Below are 17,904 nucleotides of genomic sequence, written 5' to 3'. Positions count from 1 at the left end.
TAAATTATGAAGGTTTGGACCCAGCATTTATTCACATACTTTGTTTTTCTTCGCCTTTTTCAGTGTATAGACGGGGTCGGCGTTTTTCGTCAGCCTCTCAATCAGCCCTCACTAGGGAGATTGCTTTGGACTTTTTTTTTAATGGATGCCCTTCGCACTCAACCTTTGCTATTGCTTTAGCAAGGGAAATTCAGGCTGGTATACTCCCTGTTTACAGACCCCAGCCAGAATGAAATACTTAAATGAATGTATTAAAACCATTAAAAGGGGAAAAAAACTCACCATACGCGGACTGAGCATAAGGATCAGCGGCGGGGGCAGGAGCAGGGGCGGGCTGAGCATAAGGGTCTACCGGGGCCGCATACCCTTGTGAGGCCCCATAGCCCGACGCGGCCCCATAGGAGCCCTGTGAGTAGGAGCTAGCGTAGGGATCGGCTGCAGGTTGGGCCGCGGGGGCCGGCTGGTGTTGAGCGTAGGAGCCGCCTGAGGCCGCTCCGGCCCCGTAGGAGGCCGCGTAGCTTCCCGGTTGGGCGCTGGAATTGAGGTGGGGATAGGAAACGGTTAGATCTCTACTTACTCACCTATTTCCACTGTTATTATTATTTATTGATGCAAATAAATTACAAATTACAAAATTTGTGGGACTGTGGGAGTAAAGGGACTTTTCAGTCTCATTCTTGCACTACTTACTTACTTACTTTACTTTCGTGTCCGGAAAAACCAATGTCAACGTCAAATATTGTGCCAGTGTGTTGCAGTCTTGATTGCGGTTTCATTGGCTGCTATTAGGTCTTGTTGTGTACAGGGTGTCTCAAGATCAGGACAGACCAGTGAGTGGGCATTCTATTCTATTTGGTTGTGGATTTTTTTCCTAATGTTATTGACGTATTTTCAACTCAAAGAATTCTAGACTTGGGTATTGGATGGTGAAATCATCCATTTTAACGACGAAAACCATAATAAAAATGGCTCTTGTTAGAATATTAGACTCATGAAGATTAAGTTATGAGAGTACTTAAACTTAACTGTTTGTTAGTTCAGGGCCGGGGGGTAACAAAGCGAGTTTAAACTCGGTTTAAATTTAAGTCTCGGATTAAGCAATCTGATTAGATTATTATGTATTATTATTCAATTTTTTTTTTTTTTTAAATCAAACAATCAGACTGCTTAATCCGAGAGTTAAACTTAAACGGAGTTTAAACTAACTTTGTGGACCTGGATGTTAAACTTGACTGTTTGGTTTAACTCGTGTTGGCTCATAGTGTTGGTCCGGGCATGAAAAGATTCTAATGAAGGGAAATTCCAATATGTATAGGTAAGTTCTTTTTCAATAATTATGTATGTAGTGGCAGTTTTCATCAGAAGTATCGATATGATTTGATATCACCCGTATGTTCTTACCTATCCCTCTCATCCAGAGAATGAAGGAGAAGATAAAACAATCATTGAGAAGATTAGACGTTCATCATTCGAACTTGCCACTCTCTGACTATAGAATTCACCGGAGCGGAGGGGCAAAAAGATGATTTGTGCCGGAGGGGCAAAAAGTATTACATCCACTGATATACCTGAGTGTCCTAAGTCATTCTTTGATTGGTTGAATTTGAAATTAAAAAAAAAAAAAAAATCGGAGGGAAACATAGTGGCATGCCTACCATGTCATGGACCACATGTGAGATTTTGAAGATGGCATCGGCACTATATGCCATGGACCATATCGGAGGCTTTACTTTATTTGGTGGATCTGATCAGGGGTTTTCTTGTTGGTATGGTAGCCATACCTTGGAGTGCAAAAGGTTAAACTCATTTTGTGAAACCCGGCCATAAGGCAATCATGGAGAGAAAGGAGAGGCATTTACTCACCCATATCCGGAACTGGGGGGAGCATAGTGATCTTGTACGGGGGCCTGAGGTTGATGATACTGACTCGTGTGATGTGCACCGTATTGACTGGAAAACAAAACCAAACATCACATTGCCTATCTTACTCGATTCCAATATTCAAACCAAAAACGACCCTGATTTCATTTGCTGTCCTGATGCAATTCTTAAAGGGAAACAACTTCCTCAAAGAGCTGTAGGCCACCTTGTTTATTTGCCACAAATGGCCTATGTAGCTAAATTGTGTAAATTTTTTATTTACCTATTTATTAAATAAAAATTTTAAACAATTTAGCTAAAATAAACCAAAAACATAATGAATCATTGAAGTTGAGCAAGCCTAGTCAGCTTGGAGGGTAGTATGTCTGCCTTGTAAGCGCTCGCGGGTTCGATTACCGCCCGGGGCGGATTTTATACTGAACAGATAATGTTCGTTCTCGGAACGGCTGGCTTTCTCCTATTTCTCCTATCCTGTCTTGCTTCTCTCTTCGGGTTCGAGACGATAAGACCTTAGCAGTTACAGTTCCCTGTGTCAAACTTGGAAATTACAATAGTAACTTGGGGGAGAAGTATGTATGTAGTATGTATGTCATGTAGTTTGTATGTATTATTTTGAAAAAAAAAAATAATAATAATAATAATAATAATAATCCCTAGCTCATCCTGTCAGATTAACTCATTACTTACCCAGGTGGCTGATATAAATATTATTGAAAAAGTACTTAAAACCAATAAAAAAAGATTTAATTTTGAAGAGCAAAAAAACAACGGTCGTCACTTAATAAGAGCAGTACTGCCAACCCGCAAATAGTGCAATATTATTTATTAATGCCATTTACTCAATTTTATTAATATTGATGTTGTATGTTGGTATGAATTTAAAATAATTTTCTTCTCAACTAGCTGATTTCTGTAACATTCAGTTAATAGTTCATTTTAATAATTCCCCTTATTTGCCGACATTTTACACAATTATGGTAACCTACATTATTTATGGAGATCTTTTTTCGATTTTTTCGATTTTTTTTTTTTTTTTTTTTTTAATTTTTTTAAAAAAATAGGAACAAAATTTTTTTTTTTTTTTTTTTTTTTTTTTTTTTTTTTTTTTTTTAATGTTATTCAACAACTAGGACCAATGATACTATGTAAGGTGATTCATTTTCTAGTTCGCTTTTTTCACTAGTTGGACTCAAAAACAGAAAGTAATTAGGATTATGTATTGTGACTTAATACTTAATAGACGATTTAAAGACAAGAAAAAGAAATTTAGGTATAACATGGAAAATTCCATTTTTATTTAGGGAAAAAAATGTTCAATCACAAGGAAATACTGTTGAAGGTTTCTTTTAGAACTCCCTAGTTATGTGTGGTTCAAAGTAGCTATATATTCCCACTTTACCTAGCTATTGTTAATATGCTGAGGGCCATTATAAACTGGGAATGTGCTACTATTGAAAATTAACTTGTTGAAAAATCTACCTGGACAGATCATGAAATATGTTTCCGCCCAAGGGTGTTTCCTCATTGACAGTAAATTTTATTGACTGTGAAAAATCAATTTATATAATCTATGATATTCTGAGAAATTCAAAACAAAATAAATGCCTTTTTTTTAGATCTATTGAGATTTGAAAGGTTTCACTTCATGTTGTTGTTTATGTGAATTTAATCTAATTTTATTTGTTTGTTTTCTCATTATTAATTTAAGTGTTTCATAGGTTTTATTAAAGTTAAATGTAAATTTCATGGGTTTTAAAAAGTCTTTTAGAATAAAATTCAATTTAATATAATTTATTTTAGTTTGGTCACGAAATTTAAAAGACCATCATTGTGAGTCATTTGGTTTCTATCACAGGTTATTTTCATGCCTATACTTAATTTCTATCACCATTAGACCATTACTAAGAGACATACCTTACTTAATGTTATCAATAAATGATATGAGCAGATTCTTCAGTGGTCGAATACAAATTAAAATCAAGTTATGCATAAGTCTTTACTGATACATACGTCAAATCAAAAGCACCTAATCGTTTAGAAATAGTTGGCATTTTTATCTGGCGAAAATGAATTTTATTTGGAAATTAGGTACAAGAAAAATTTCGAAATATACAACCAACCTCCTGCTTCCCTACAATTTATTTGACGTAAGCGCTACGTATTACTTCCAAACACAAAAACCCCAATCTGAGGTTTAGGTGTAGGGGCAAACGGTCCTAAAGGATGGGTTAAATTTCAACGAATCTGCGTATTACTTCTACGTACTTTTACATATTACCAAAAAAAAACTCATGTAAAAAATATTTCTTTCACACATCCTTTATTCGTAGATTTTCATCATTATTATTATTTACCTAGGTATTTATTCAAACTTTTCGAATCGAAAACAGCTGACAGTACAAAAATATTGAACTAAATTTGCCCTGGCCATAAATTTATTTAAGAATGCTCATCTGTTGAGACATGCCTGCTGATTGGTAGTGATCAGTACTGGGGCCCGGCTGATGGTAGGGGGCCTGCGGGGCCGCATGGTGCACGGGGGCCGGGGCGCGCGGGTTATTCGGCCTCTGATACGGTGTATTATTGGGCCTCTCGTAGCGCGGCCTTTTGGGTTGATATTGGGCGGGCGGGGGGCCACGCTTCAACGGAGGAACTGGGGCCCCAACGGGGGCAGCGTTGGGCGCTGGTTGAGAAGCGGGAGGGGGCCCGCCTGCTGGAGGGGCGCCGTTACCCTGGGGGCCGCCCGGGGGACCGCCGGGCCCTTTGGGACCTGGGCCTCCGCGCTCTGAAAATGAGACAAACTTCTCGTTTTTTTCTTTCTGCCAATTTCCTATTTACAGGTCGGCGTTTGTTGTCAGTCTCTTCCAGGAAGCCCTATTGTGTGCCTCATGTCCTTTTCTTTGGTCTCCCTCGCCATTTCCTCTCCTTACCTTAATTTCTTCTTTTAACTCTTTTTCCTATGTAGCTCTCTTGGATCTTCCTCGACACTTTCGTTATCTCGTAACTCCACCTCAACATTCTCATTTCTGCGACTTCCAATCTCTTCTCATGTACCTTCTTCATTTTCCATATTTTCGTTCCATACATTATAGTCGGTCAAGATCTCTTCCAGTGTTATCCCATTTCTTTGTCATGTTTTTCTTCTTTTTAATGGCTTCTTTCACTTCCTCGTTTCACCACCAAGTTTCTTTGTCTTGTGGGGCTCCTTTTCCAGATGTTTTCCCCAAGATGATTTCTTCAACTTCTCTCATAATTCTCGCACTTTTCCTCAAAGGTTTTCACTCTCACTCTCAACACTCAATTTATGAAACACGCTCTTTTTTTATTGTAATAAGTGCTTTTTTTATTTTTTATAAATGTATAATGAAACAGTGGTATAAAATTTGATATGTAAAATAGTAAGAATAATAAAATTAATCAAGGAAAAAACTAAAAAGTTTTATCCCTCATTATGGGACTTTAAATTCTAGTTTCATAAAAGGGTCTTTTAGATTCCACCACTTGATTTTTGGCTCCGTTGTTTTTGCCTTTTTTCATCCGGATTTTAAAAGTTGGAATCTACAAGCAGGATTTTGTGTTGGCCATCCAGGGATTCGCCTGGTATTACTTTTGCATTCCTCATCTCCCTCAGATGTTGCCTTCTGCAAAGGATAAAATCACTTTGCCTTGATCTATTCTCACTTTTGTAAGTAATCAGCTTGTTCTCGTCTTTCGTGAAGTAGGTGTTGACGATGGCCAGGTCTGTTGCCAAGGCAAAGTCCATCACTTTCTTTCCCTCATTATTCTCTGTCCCAAAACCCCAAATCCCACGAATTCTCTCTGTTGCCTCACTATTTCCACAGCCAACTTCTCCATTCAAATCCCCGCCAAAGAATATTCTCTCGTACCAAGGTATACCTTTCACGAGTCTCTTTACCTGTCTCCAAAATGCCTCTTTCTCTTCATTCTGCGGAGCATATGCACACACAACATTCACCTTCATGTCATCTAGCTGCAACTTTACACTCATCACTCTATCACTCACTCTAATCACATGCGTTAGCTTACTCTTCATCTCACTATTCAGTACAATACCCACACCGTTCCTCCCCCCACTGTATACCAACACACACCCATCACCAATATCCTTACAATCATTCCCCGTCAACCCAATCTCCTGTACACACAGTATTTGAATCCATCTCCTGGACATAAGGTTCACTATTTCTCTCCTTCCCTGTCACTGATCCTACATTCAAAGTTCCCATTCTCACTTCCAACTCATTCTCTCTTGGGGCTAACTTCACCGGGGCCCATCTTTGACCCGGAAGCCTTTGCTTTCCCACAGGTCTCGGGCGAGGGAATGCCCTAGTGGTTTGTCGCAGCCTGGGTTCCGAGGATTTAATGGACTGACTAGATGCGACTGACATGGTTTTGGTTTGGTATTCTTTACAGCTGGAGCCCGATCCTGACGCCGAAAATGAGAAAATAGGGTTTAAAAAAAAAAATAAAAGCAGTTGTTTTATTGCTACGAAATAAAAACGGCGGTGAAACACCATGAATTATTTGCGGTTAGGCTGAAAGCCTCTTTACATCTTTTGGGCCCCACTCAATTTTTGGACCTTAAATTTCAAGGATAGACGTGCCGTGCATTGATGTCTTAAACTCTTGTGCCAATCCATCCAAACAAAATGCAAAACTTCCGAGTTAAAATGTAAACCTCACTATCGTTCTCTCGATAAATAGGTATCAGGTTGGAAGAAGACTCCAAAGAAAATTGGGAAAGAGTGGAGTCTGGAGTGAAAGACGAAAAGGCAAACTTACCGGGTGGTCCATTTGGCGGGCCGCCAGGGCCCTTTTGAATTGGTGGCCCTCCCGGACCTTTCTGCATTGGTGGGCCGCCCGGACCCTTCTGATTTGGTGGGCCGCCTGGTCCCTGGTGAGGTGGGCCGCCCATTCTACCGCCCCTGTCACCGCCACCTCCTCTCTCTCCTCCTCTTCCACCGCGACCTGAAACAGGGGGGGGGGGAATGAAAATTTTGACCCCATTTATCTCGAAAAGCGTTTTATGGACTTGGTCCGCTCTGTCTCTTAGCCATTCAAATAGACTCAAGTCAAATAGACTCTTAGCCATTCAAATAGACTCTTAGCCCTTCAAATAGACTCCAAATAAAATTGGGGAAAGGTGGAGTCTGGAGTGAAAGACGTGATGTGTCTTTCTGAAAATCTGATCTGAACATCACTTGTCCTATTGAGTGATACTTTTTTATTTTGAGTGTTCCACCACAACTTTTACAAAATCTCTGACCGTTTAGTCCTGTAGGATTGGCCTTTTTCGGCGTAGCTTAACACAGGTGACGCTAAAACCGGTCTTAAACTATCGACTAGTTGAGACAGGATATTGTTTCTACAGTTTGGCATGGGAGCGGTAACTTAGAAACAAGGCAAGTTTACCAACCTTGTCTATCTCAACCCGGTACATAACCACAATCTAAAAAGTACAGTTAAAATCCCAAAGCTTAACTTTTGCTTACCAACTTACCATGTTTCACATATCTCCACATATTCACGCCTGTTGACAAGTTGAATTTTCCAGAAAAACCTCCCTTCCCAAATTGGTCTCAAAATCCTCCTAATAGTACACCACTTCCCCCTCTCGTGGGTCCACCTTAGAGATGGTAACCGAACTGCCGCTGAGTGGGGTTCGAACCCAGCACTCGAGATTGAAACAGCCTTCTTTCTTTATTCTTATCCCCATAACAGTAATAACTATTTGATGTTCTTTTTTTCTGGACAAATGTGTTTATTGTCTGTTATGTGATCATGTTATCTGAAGTTATCACCGATAAAAATTTAACAAAATAATTCCCTATATAGATTCAAATAAAGAAACCGCGAAATTGTTTATAACAAAATGGTGGTTTCAAATGGCTTCTATTTTGTACAATATGAACATGATACATTGTCCTTCAACTGGTTACAGAGCTAAAGGTATGTAAATGGAGTTAGGATCTGACTCATTGCCTGAGTAGTTCCTGAACAGATAAAAATCTAGTTCTTTTTTACAACTCAGTCACTCTTCAAACATCCCAAGTCTGGACTACAAGTATCATTGCTTTCAATGACAAAGAAGTAAGGATCTGACTGAGTAGTTCTTTTTCATAACTCACTCACTACACATCTCTTGACTCATTACTCCTACCGACTCCAGCGTGATTTTTTCGCTCCACTCATTCCCAAACTATCTCTCCCCGAATTCGACTGACTAGAGCTACTTTCCATAACATTACTAGAAGGCGCACTCCCTAAAACATCCCTAGAGGACGCACTACTTCCAACAACGTCACTAGACGATGCACTCCCTAAAACATATCTAGAAGGTGCACTTCTCACAACATTACTAGAGGACGAACTCCCTATCCCATCACTAGACGCTGTACTTCCCACAACCTTACTAGAATTTGCACTTCCCACAATATTATCACTAGAAGACGTATTACTTTCTACTCCATCTCTAAGAGATGCACTCCCTACCCCATCGCTAGAAGAAGCACTTACCACATTATCACCAGTGATCGACGCTTCCCCCCTTTTCACCTTCACCGTTTTCAAACTCTCTTCGCTCCCTCGCACAAAGTTCATCTTGGACCTCACCAAAGTTACCTTTTCTTTCGTGGCTTCCGGCGCCGTTTTCACACTTTCTACCGGTTTTGCCGACATTTTGGCGGTTTCTACCGGCACTACTTTCACGTTATCTACCAACTTTGCGGCTTTCACCGTCGACGTTTTCACGCTTTCTACCGGTTTTGAGGTACTGGGTTTCGCGATTTCTTCCAATGGTCGATATTGAGTGTCTTGTCTGTCCGTTTGACCAGCCGGCCCTTTGGGTGTTAACTCTACCCTTTCATCAGTACAACTCGAACTCTGTCCCTCCGTACTACTAACAGCTTCAGGCCCACCTGTTGAGGTGTCCTTGCCTTCCAACGCTTCACTTTCCTTGTCCTTCATTTTCCCATCTACATCTTCATTTTGTTTCACCTCCGTGTGAACTACTGAAGCCTCTTGAACGGCCGTAATTTCCGAAGTCTCTCTCACTTCTTCCATCTTCTCCGCCTCTTCATCTGCTGTTTCACCTCCGTGTGAACTACTGAAGCCTCTTGAACGGCCGTAATTTCCGAAGTCTCTCTCACTTCTTCCATCTTCTCCGCCTCTTCTTCATTCTCGTCTTCCATTTCATCACCCTCTCCATCTTTCCCTTCTAACAGGTTCAACCTCTCCGCTATTTTGTCCGCGTTATCCCTAAACTGCGGCGCGAGCAGCTTATCCCCATACACCTCCCGCTTGTTGGCGAAAATCTTCATTCGGAGCAAGCGCCGATAACGTCGGAACTCCTCGAGTAGCGCGAACCGCTTGACGGGGTCGCGCTCTTTGCGCGATTTGACCAACGCTTTGTTGCGCTTCCTGCGCAAGTCTTGCGTCTCGGCCGTGAACCAAACCGGTTTGGGCTTTTTCGACGCCGATTCGTCGGGAGGTTTGGCGGCTTGCGATCTCTTTTGATTCCTCGCGGACGGGCGAGGGGGTGACGGCGGCGCTTGCCAATTGGTGAAGTCCGTGTTCGGCGCCCACGCACTGGACGCCAGGACATGCTGTAACTCGTACGGGTCACACGCCGCCTCGATGTAGTCTTCATAGTCCCACCCGGGAGGCGGTGGCAGTTCGTCACCCTCGCCAAACTCCACACACTCCTCCAGTCGGCGGGCCGCCGGGTTTTCCCGCTCGCGCAGTAGAGAAGTAAGCGCTTCTTTGGCGGCTTCCAACTCTGCGCGTGCGCTGAATAACGGTTGCTGTCCGCTGGGAACCGCGGAGCGCATGGCGAGCTCATACCGATACTCCTCGTTCTCAAGGTCCCATATCAGCTCCCTGAGAGCCTCCTCTGACAAACCCCCACCAGCACCCTCGACCGTGGAGGTCCCCTCTTGGGTAGCGTGATCAACCTCTCTCATTTCCACATCTTCAGAAGGACCCAAAGTGTGTCCATAATACTCATCACGGTCGAAATCCGTCTCGTGACAAACTCGATCAAACGTGTACGCAGAATCCATATTTCTCCGAGCGTGGTCGTAGGCTTCACGGGAATTGAAATTTCGCGGATCGAAACGATCATCATGGAGATTGCCAGGTTCGTCATCAAAATCTGAAGGATATTCTTCGTCAGTCTCAATAAAATCGGTGTCTGGACAGTTTCTTGTGGAAGAAATCGCATCAGAACCTCCTCTCGATGTTACTTCTGCAATAGGTGAAGGTCTCGCCTCTGACACTTTCGTTGTTGAAGTAGAAGCTTCTGAGGCTGTTGAAGAGGTGGCAGCTGCATTACTTGAGGATGTTGAGGAACTGGCTTCCGAGGTCTTCGTACGTGTGGAAGCAGAATCTTTCTGTTTGCTTGTCGAAGAAATTTCCTGAATATCTGTATCCATTGAACCACTTGCTTTGGTATGTCTACCAGGGCTATTTCTGGCTGTCAAACAACTAGCTTCCTGAGTATTTGTGTCCGTTGAACTTGCTCCGCTGTGTCTACCAGGGCTACTTCTAGTTTCTGAGGGTCGAGTTGACTTCAAGGTATGGCTGCCAGGGCTACTTTTTTCCGAAGGGCGGTAATCATTTTCACCGGCATGATCTGCCGTCGAAGACTTGACATCCCTACTCTTCGCTGACGATGAGCTAACTGTTGCATCACTGGCCCGAGAGCTTTCCAGATGGCTTTCCTCGCCCGTGTCCAAATCCCGCACCAGAATACCACATGCTTCTGAATCGGAGCCGGACTCATCCGAAGCACCATCACCTATTCGGCCATCATCGGTTTCCTCATCTATTCAGCGGGAGGGGAGGGAGCGAGAATGGACGCAGAGGGGAGGGGGAAAGAGAACAGAAAGAAAAATGTCAGCGAATTGACACGGAAAAAAAGAAGACTTAAAAATTTCGAGTTTCAGATTGAAAATGTTATAAATAGCGTTTTTTATTGAGTAAATGTATGTACATGAGAGAATATTTTATAAAAGGGATATAACAACATGGGGGACAAGATACGTAAATCCATTATTCTAATGAAATTTATTTGACTTTTTGACATGGTAAATCAGGTGAATAATAATTGGAATTCTTTATTAATTTCATATGACTTGTTTATACTGTTGGCTAAGTCTAAAAAGTCAACAATTTACCTGCTTTTCTGGGCTGTCAACACATAGCAACGAGTGTAACTCATAAAAGTAAGTCTAAATGTAACGATCGAGACCGTTGCAATGAGCTCTCAGGATTACATAAGATCAGGGAAATAATTAAAACAGGAAATAAAACACATTATTTACTCTACTCTTATACCCCATTCACATCACTTCCATTCAGAGCAACCTCCTCACTAATCACCTCCTGTATCACACTCATTTCACTCTCAACCTTCTCTGCCCTTCCTTCACTCCCAAGTCCTACAGCACTGCTCCCCACAACATCCCCACTCAATCCTTCTTTCAGTCCTTCATTGGGTTCCTCCAATTCCATTGCTTCTTCTTTTACATTTCCTTCTTCTCCTGGAGCATCGTCTCCTTCATTTGTCACTTCTCCTTCTCCCGCAGCGGCAGCTTCTTCTCCTTCTTCTTTCGGCGGCCTCGGTTTGGTTTTCCTCACCAACACACCGGCCGCTATCTTGGCCGAACGGATTTTCGTCGTCACCTCATTGCGGAACACCTTGAACTCTTTGATCTTCTCCGCATCAGGGTTGGCTTGCTTCTTGAGACGCGAGTGGCGCTTGTCACGTTCCCTGATCAGCTCGAGCAGCTCCGAGGTCATCCAGCCCTGCAGAAGTTTGTCCTTCTTCTTCGATGGCTCAGTGGGTGGGGTGGCTTTCTTTTTCGCTTCCGTTTTGGCTTTCTTGGCAGCTTTCTTTTTCTTTGCCTCTTGGAGGGCTTGACCCCGGGCAATGGCGGCCTGTTTCCGAGCGAGGAAGCTGGGTGGGAGGTGCGCCCCTGGCGGGATCATGGGCGGCCAGAACCCACGCGGTGGCATGCGCGGAGGGAAGGGGAACAGGCCTGGTGTGTGGACATGATCATAGGAGGTGGGAGGTGAAGGAGGGAATGGAGTTTGATAAAGATGGAATTTAGTGTGGGAGAGAAGAGGGGGGGGGGAAAGAAGGAAAGAGACAGAAAAGGAAGAATAACAATGGAATGTGAGATGGAGACAAGGAAGAAGGAAAAATGGAATGGAGTACAGAGAATAAGGGAGAAAAGAGATGGGAAGAAATAAGGAGAAAAATAGAGTAGCAAAGAAAAGGAGGGAAAATAAACAAGAAAATAGAACAGATGGGGAGATGAGGGTTTGTAAAAAAAAAAAGAGGGGGGCAATAGACAGCAAGAAGAGATATACGTAGAGTGATAGTCCACGGTCCAATTGACCCCACAGCACAAGGTCGGTAGCCATCAGATGAAACAGGGCATAGTCCGCACAGCACACACAGTGTCCAAAGTTACCCGGGGGGGAAAACATAAAACAAAAGAACAAAAACAAAGGGAAAAATGCATAAGCAAAGTGAGTCACTTGTGAGCATTTTTGACCCTAGTTCCCCCCTCTGTCCCTAAACCCATAAATTTACCCCAAATTAGGTTTTCCATTGAAAAAAAAATAGTAATAATAATAAAATAGCAGTAGTAATTAAAAATTATCACTTTAATGAACTTATTTCAAAGTAAGTAAAAGCACATCACCGATTTCTCAAGCACATTAGTAGAGCCTAGAGCTCTGAATGGCAGGATTAAGTACATAAAACAACTAAAAGTAAATATAAAAAATAAATTGTTTCATGAAAAAATTTGTAGTAGACATATCAAACATTCTTATCAGTTGGTGAAAAAAAAAAAAATAATAATAATAAAATAAAACTCATAGTGGAACATTAAACCTAGGCTATCTCAGCAATCTGTCTCCTCTTCTTTTTCTCCTCTTGTTCACTAGTTTGCTCCCTCTCTTCTCTTTCCGTCTATTATTTCTGTTTCCTGTCTTTTCTCTCTTCCCCTCTAATGTACTTCTTCACTCTCAAGTAAAAAAAGAAACCGTAAGAGCATTTTTCACTAAAAACTTCACGGTAATCTGGCTTTTTTAAAACTTTATTGCACTTATTCAAATTAGTTTTCATGACCCATTTATCAACGTACCTAGGTTTTGTACTTCAGCATCGGTGATCTTGCCAGCCCAGTTAGCTTGGAGGGTAGCACATTAACCTTTCAAACACTAACTACTGGTTTTGATTCCAATTCGGGGCAGGTATTATCCTAAACTCACAAGGTTTGTTGTTAGAATGACTGACTTGATATCTTCCTCCTCTCTCTGCGTTTGGGACAATAAGACCTCAGCAGTTACAGTACCCTCAATCAAACCTCTAAAAGATGAAAAAAAAAAAAAAAAAAAAAAAACACATTCTTTATGAGACCACCCAGAACAAAATATTTTGTTTTTGAGGCAAATTCAATGGTCAGCTTGAAAATCTTTCTGGAAAATTCAACCTTGTTTTGCATGCACTTCTTTCTGGATTTTTGCCTGAATTGTTTCTGGATGTTCCACTTGAATATGCTTCATCTTGAATTCCTCGTTCTGTGGGCACCCATACTCATCTTGATTTAGGATTGAACTTGATTTTATGATAAAAATTGATACTTTTATATTATAAAAACTTATTTTTTCTAACCCCTACGGGGTGAAAAATTCCCGGGGGGGCGGCCCCTGCTTTTTCTCTCTTTTTTTCAATTTTTTTTTTTTTTTTTTTTTTTTAATACAACTTAACATGAATCAGATCAAAACATAATAATGATTTGTGGTAAATGAATGAATAATTTGTGCCAAAGCAGAGCTTTTTCACAACTGTTGTGCTTATCACAGCATTACTGCCTCCTTTGCTAATTCTCCAATTTCTGAACACTGGTAATAACACCACTGATCACTACTTGATTAAAGTAGCTACTCAACTGTCCTCACTAGTCACTAAACTGAACTAAATAAACTAAAAGCACAGGGAAAGAAAAAATTACCTATTACCTGCTAGGCCATGGATGTTTCATCACTACAACTGCCTATTTCATCACTACAAAATAAAAATAGAATTGGAAAAAAAACTTTGTGCTTATCTTTACTATTAATTCTCTATCATCTTCAATCTTTTAACACTGGTAATATCACCACTGATCATCACTCGATTTATATAGCTTCTCAATTGTTCTCAATAATAATTAAACTGACTGCACCTAAACTAAAAGCACAGAGCCAAAAAAATAACTACTACCTACTTTGCCATGGATTTTTCATGTTTCATCACTAAAAAATAAAACTAATACTTAATAATAATAAAAACTGGTGAAATTCTCATCTTATAATCTCACCTGGGTCCAAGTGGTCCTCCCATGTGTGGTGGGGGCCCTCTTGGGCCTCCAGGTCCCATCATGCCTCGTGGTGGAGGCCCGAGCCCAGGGGGGCCCAAGAACCCTGGGGGTGGGGGTCCACCGAGATGTGGTGGGGGACCTCCAGCCATTGGACCACCTCTCATGTGACCACCCCTGCAAATAAAATGACAAAGTAACATTTTAAACCCTAAATTAAATTTAATTTCATGTTTACCTTCTTGGAGAGTCCAAAATGATAAGTTTTCAGGTAATTTTGAGATATACATACAATCAATGTATTTCCATCTGTATCTTTAAATATTTAGATACCTACCTATGTATTATTAAATCTTGTGGAACTTCAATTCATTCCTTTTTTGTCCACTTTTAATTCGAGAAATTATTCAGAAGCACAAGAATTAAGCTTTTTTTAACCTAACCCTATAGGTAATAATACTTCATTTGAGAGCTACTTTAGGAATATAACCCTGTAATAACACTGGTCACTGCTCATTTTGTGAGAGCTCTTTCTTGTTTTAACTGTAACTCTATACTGAATGTACATTGTTTTGTTTGGTAACTTACCGTCCCCTGTCTCCGAAACCTCCTCGCCCTCTCATAGGTAGACCTCCTCGTCCCGGTGGTCCTCCCATCATAGGCGGCCCACCTCTGCCTCTTGGGGGTCCTCCTCCTCTAGGACCACCCCGACCTCTGAAACCACCACCTCTGTTTTCTGGCATTGTGTGAGGATTAAGAGACGGCAATAAGGGATGTGATGGTTTGGGAGACTAGTCAGTGAGTATTGAATAGTGATTTGAAACTGAAACAAAATAATAATAATAATAATAATAATAATAATAATAATACTAAGTAATAATAAATAAAAATTAAAATAATTACTTAATGAAAACTTTGTTACTTCTTTCCTCATTATAATCATCACATTTCTTCAGGCACACTCCATTTGTCAAGGGTCTAAATTTACATTGCCCTTGGGATCAATTTGAAGAAATCTTTTAAGAAACATGAGTCTTTGAAACCAATACAGGTTACAACCCTAAACTAATTGAATCCTATGATCTTTAAAGAAGCAAAGTAGCATAACCACCTCTTGTGCTCCCAACCCTTTAATTCCTGATACCTCTCTTTCAAACCAGGAGTATCGGGGACCTTTTATTAGAACATTAAACCATTCTAGTACTGGGCTACCTAATCTGAGGGCCATCAGTTCAAGTTTTCACGAGTAAATTGCCTTTTAGTCACCATGGAGGCCGGTTAGCGCGCTTGAGATCTGTCTAATAAACTCAAAACTTTGGAAATACTTACGATGAATTTTACAGCTTGCAGTTGTTATCACAGTCAAATTGTTAGGAAATGTATGATTCTTCAAGGATTGATCACTTTTTTCTTCTCTTAAATTGATGTAATTGGAAATTGGATACTTTTCACTTAAATCACTTCTCTTTTCTAATTTTTTCCCAAGAATTTTTTTCTGGGAAGAAAAATGGACGCCGCTGAAAAATTTCATTTCGCGCACGTTGTCGTTTTGTTTGTATTCCAAAGAGAAATGAATTTAAGCCGCGTTCACGTGATCCACAAAAAAATTACGGTTTTTTTTTTCAAACAAATTTTGGTTTTCCCATAGGTTTTTTCAAGAAACGTTGCAACAAAAATGATACCTAATGAACGTAATTTTACATCCCCGTATTCCAAATTTTGAGATGTTATTACCGGGTGTTTTCTCCTTCATAGTCAAAAGTTCAACAAAAAATAAAGATCCAAATTTCTAAAAAGTGTAGAGTCCACTTACAGCCAAAGAGGTATAAAAATATTTCACATCTGATTGCTAGTGCACTCTAGCGACCAACGCCTACATTAGTTTGTCCTTGCAAAACAATGGCGGGAATTTGAAAAAAAAATAATTCCTATTTTACAAAAAGATCCTAAACGTAGGTAATAAAAGAGCAACAGTAGGAAAATACGAAAATAAAATTAGAGTTTGAAAATATTTTATTGGCAATATTAAAGTTATAAGTTAACGTAATAGGTAGATCTACAGGGTGTTTTAAAAAGTTGCCACCCCTGAAAACTCAAAAACCGTTTAGAATTCGCAAAAATCCGAAAACACGTGTTTCTTTATTTTCAAGGGAAACCTATTTTTAGGGGATCTCAATTTTTCGGCACTATCAGGGGCGGTCCCAGAGGGGTCAACTTTAAAATCTTAAATGGGAACCCCCTACTTGTGATAAATCGTATTGAAGGTCTTAAAGAACGTAGTACTTTGGTACAAGCTTGAGCTCGATCCGACAACCAAGGCCGGAGTTATGGCCCACTCAAATTTTCATTTGTCCATGTTCTCTCGTAATAGGGGAATGAAAAGGGAATTATAATTGTGTCAGGTATAAAATGCTGGTCAAAAATGACGTTTCCCGCTTAATGAGTACGCTACGCTAAATTTTTATGACTTGGACTCGAACCACCAACCTCCAGGTTCAGAGTCCACCGTGCTAACCACCACACCATTAAGGTTGGATGTTGTAGGGATGATTAAGATGATTTTGTTCATAAATCTCAACAGATAGAGTAGACAAGGCCCAGTATTGTCAAGCACACAACGGCAGAAAGCCCGTTTGGTCTGAAAATATAAGAAGAATTTCTTATTAGGTGTTAAAAAAAAAAGAAATTAATAATTTGGATTTACAATCATGTAGCTACCTAAAGATATCTGGCAGCAAAGATGCAGAGGTAGGCATTGTAAAAAAAAAAAAAAACTGGTGAGATCTCAAGGTAGGCGGGCAGGTTGGCCCAGTGGTAACGCCCTTTCTTGCAAATCTTACCATGCAGAAGGTCCCGGGTTCGATTTCCAGAGTCGACAAAAAAATTGCACTCGTCTTTAGATTGTAAATATTTCAACGGGTTAGATTTTCTGGTGTTCTCGTGTTACTCAGTGGGCCTAAATGGGAAGTAGGTATATTGTGTCTTTTCTCGCTCATCGCAATCAAGAACATTAATTTTTCTGATATGACTGCAAGTTGCGTAAAGTAGGTATCCAGTAGGTATATGAACTATAAAAGTCAACTTTGAAAATTAACCCCGTGAATTAATCATGGGCATGATACACCGTAAGAATGTATCACACATAGCTGACTCAAAACTCAGCATGTGAAGGGACATACCCTGAGGAAAAAAATGGTGACAGGGTGCCACAAGTTTAGGGTGGAAGAACTCTATTATTGGGTTACTTCCCCTGATTTAGGCTGTTGGAATGCTATACTATAGTGTCGAGCTTCCCGATATAGAGTTCAATATTAGAGTGCCGGAACCCAGTCACCCGATTAGACTGCCGGCACCCTAGTTTTTTTCTCAGTGTACCTACAGGACATACTACGGGATGGACATGCTACGACACAGACCACGTTAACTTACCTCACTGAAGAAGATTCTACTGGAAAGTCTGAAGTACATTCAGTCGTCGGAATAGGTGAAGAAGAATGAGCATCAGGTATTGGGGTAGAAAATTGAGTAGGCACGTCTGAAGATGATTCTATGGTTGTGTCTGTGTCGTACTCAAATTCTTCTAGATCAGAACTGTCAATGAGAAATAAAATAAAATTGGCAAATAAAA

General features: G+C 40.7%; 4 protein-coding genes across 8 annotated transcripts in view; all 4 read right to left on the bottom strand.

The window, feature by feature from the left end:
* Positions 1–348: 348 nt before the first annotated feature.
* LOC103511948 (proline-rich protein 2-like) lies at positions 349–7,424 on the bottom strand. Its single transcript, XM_008476699.1, has 5 exons — positions 7,403–7,424; positions 6,685–6,870; positions 4,349–4,666; positions 1,864–1,950; positions 349–533 (listed from the first exon to the last, which is right to left on the bottom strand). The coding sequence occupies exons 1-5, from the start codon at positions 7,422–7,424 to the stop codon at positions 349–351; spliced, it is 798 nt and encodes a 265-aa protein (XP_008474921.1).
* Positions 7,425–7,760: 336 nt separating this feature from the next.
* LOC103511947 lies at positions 7,761–10,370 on the bottom strand. 4 transcript variants are annotated; one of them, XM_026825558.1, is made up of 3 exons: positions 9,070–10,370; positions 8,778–8,986; positions 7,761–8,741 (listed from the first exon to the last, which is right to left on the bottom strand). In XM_026825558.1, exons 1-3 carry the CDS (start codon positions 10,332–10,334, stop codon positions 8,059–8,061), a joined length of 2,157 nt encoding a protein of 718 aa, XP_026681359.1. In that variant the 5' UTR covers positions 10,335–10,370; the 3' UTR covers positions 7,761–8,058. The 4 variants fall into 4 exon arrangements, with proteins under 4 accessions (XP_026681359.1, XP_026681357.1, XP_026681358.1 ...); XM_026825556.1 differs by having other exon boundaries at positions 7,761–8,898; positions 8,994–10,370; XM_026825557.1 differs by having other exon boundaries at positions 7,761–8,973; positions 9,069–10,370.
* Positions 10,371–14,275: 3,905 nt separating this feature from the next.
* LOC103511946 (myosin heavy chain IB) lies at positions 14,276–15,783 on the bottom strand. 2 transcript variants are annotated; one of them, XM_026825554.1, is made up of 3 exons: positions 15,602–15,783; positions 14,865–15,098; positions 14,276–14,453 (listed from the first exon to the last, which is right to left on the bottom strand). In XM_026825554.1, exons 2-3 carry the CDS (start codon positions 15,017–15,019, stop codon positions 14,276–14,278), a joined length of 333 nt encoding a protein of 110 aa, XP_026681355.1. In that variant the 5' UTR covers positions 15,020–15,098; positions 15,602–15,783. The 2 variants fall into 2 exon arrangements, with proteins under 2 accessions (XP_026681355.1, XP_008474919.1); XM_008476697.2 differs by having other exon boundaries at positions 14,865–15,099; positions 15,606–15,783.
* A 475-nt stretch (positions 15,784–16,258) lies between these two features.
* Positions 16,259–17,904, bottom strand: part of LOC103511936 (cathepsin B-like cysteine proteinase 4) — a 9,921-nt gene continuing 8,275 nt past the window's right edge. The window contains exons 7-8 of the mRNA XM_008476687.3: positions 17,706–17,867; positions 16,259–16,914 (exon numbers count right to left, since the gene is read on the bottom strand). Of these exons, the coding sequence (XP_008474909.1) occupies positions 16,851–16,914; positions 17,706–17,867 (226 nt within the window). The 3' untranslated portion in view covers positions 16,259–16,850. The remainder of the gene's footprint in view (positions 16,915–17,705; positions 17,868–17,904) is intronic.

This window comes from Diaphorina citri, unplaced genomic scaffold (assembly GCF_000475195.1).
Source record: "Diaphorina citri unplaced genomic scaffold, Diaci psyllid genome assembly version 1.1 scaffold772, whole genome shotgun sequence".
In the NCBI taxonomy this organism is placed as follows: Eukaryota; Metazoa; Arthropoda; class Insecta; order Hemiptera; family Psyllidae; genus Diaphorina; species Diaphorina citri.
This window is presented reverse-complemented; position numbering and strand designations above follow the sequence as displayed.

Excerpts from the sequence above, each read along its gene's own strand:
- LOC103511948 (XM_008476699.1), bottom strand. The coding sequence starts at position 7,424 with ATGTGGAGATATGTGAAACATG. Across the intron at positions 4,667-6,684 it reads CCCGCCAAATGGACCACCCG|AGCGCGGAGGCCCAGGTCCC; the intron begins GTAAGTTTGCCT and ends TCTCATTTTCAG. Across the intron at positions 534-1,863 it reads CCCCCCAGTTCCGGATATGG|CGCCCAACCGGGAAGCTACG; the intron begins GTGAGTAAATGC and ends CCTCAATTCCAG.
- LOC103511947 (XM_026825555.1), bottom strand. The coding sequence starts at position 10,334 with ATGGATACAGATATTCAGGAAATTTCTTCGACAAGCAAACAGAAAGAT. Across the intron at positions 8,987-9,069 it reads GAAGACGAGAATGAAGAAGA|AGCAGATGAAGAGGCGGAGA; the intron begins GGCGGAGAAGAT and ends CGGAGGTGAAAC.
- LOC103511946 (XM_026825554.1), bottom strand. The coding sequence starts at position 15,019 with ATGCCAGAAAACAGAGGTGGTGGTTTCAGAGGTCGGGGTGGTCCTAGA. Across the intron at positions 14,454-14,864 it reads GGTTTCGGAGACAGGGGACG|GGGTGGTCACATGAGAGGTG; the intron begins GTAAGTTACCAA and ends TTTTATTTGCAG.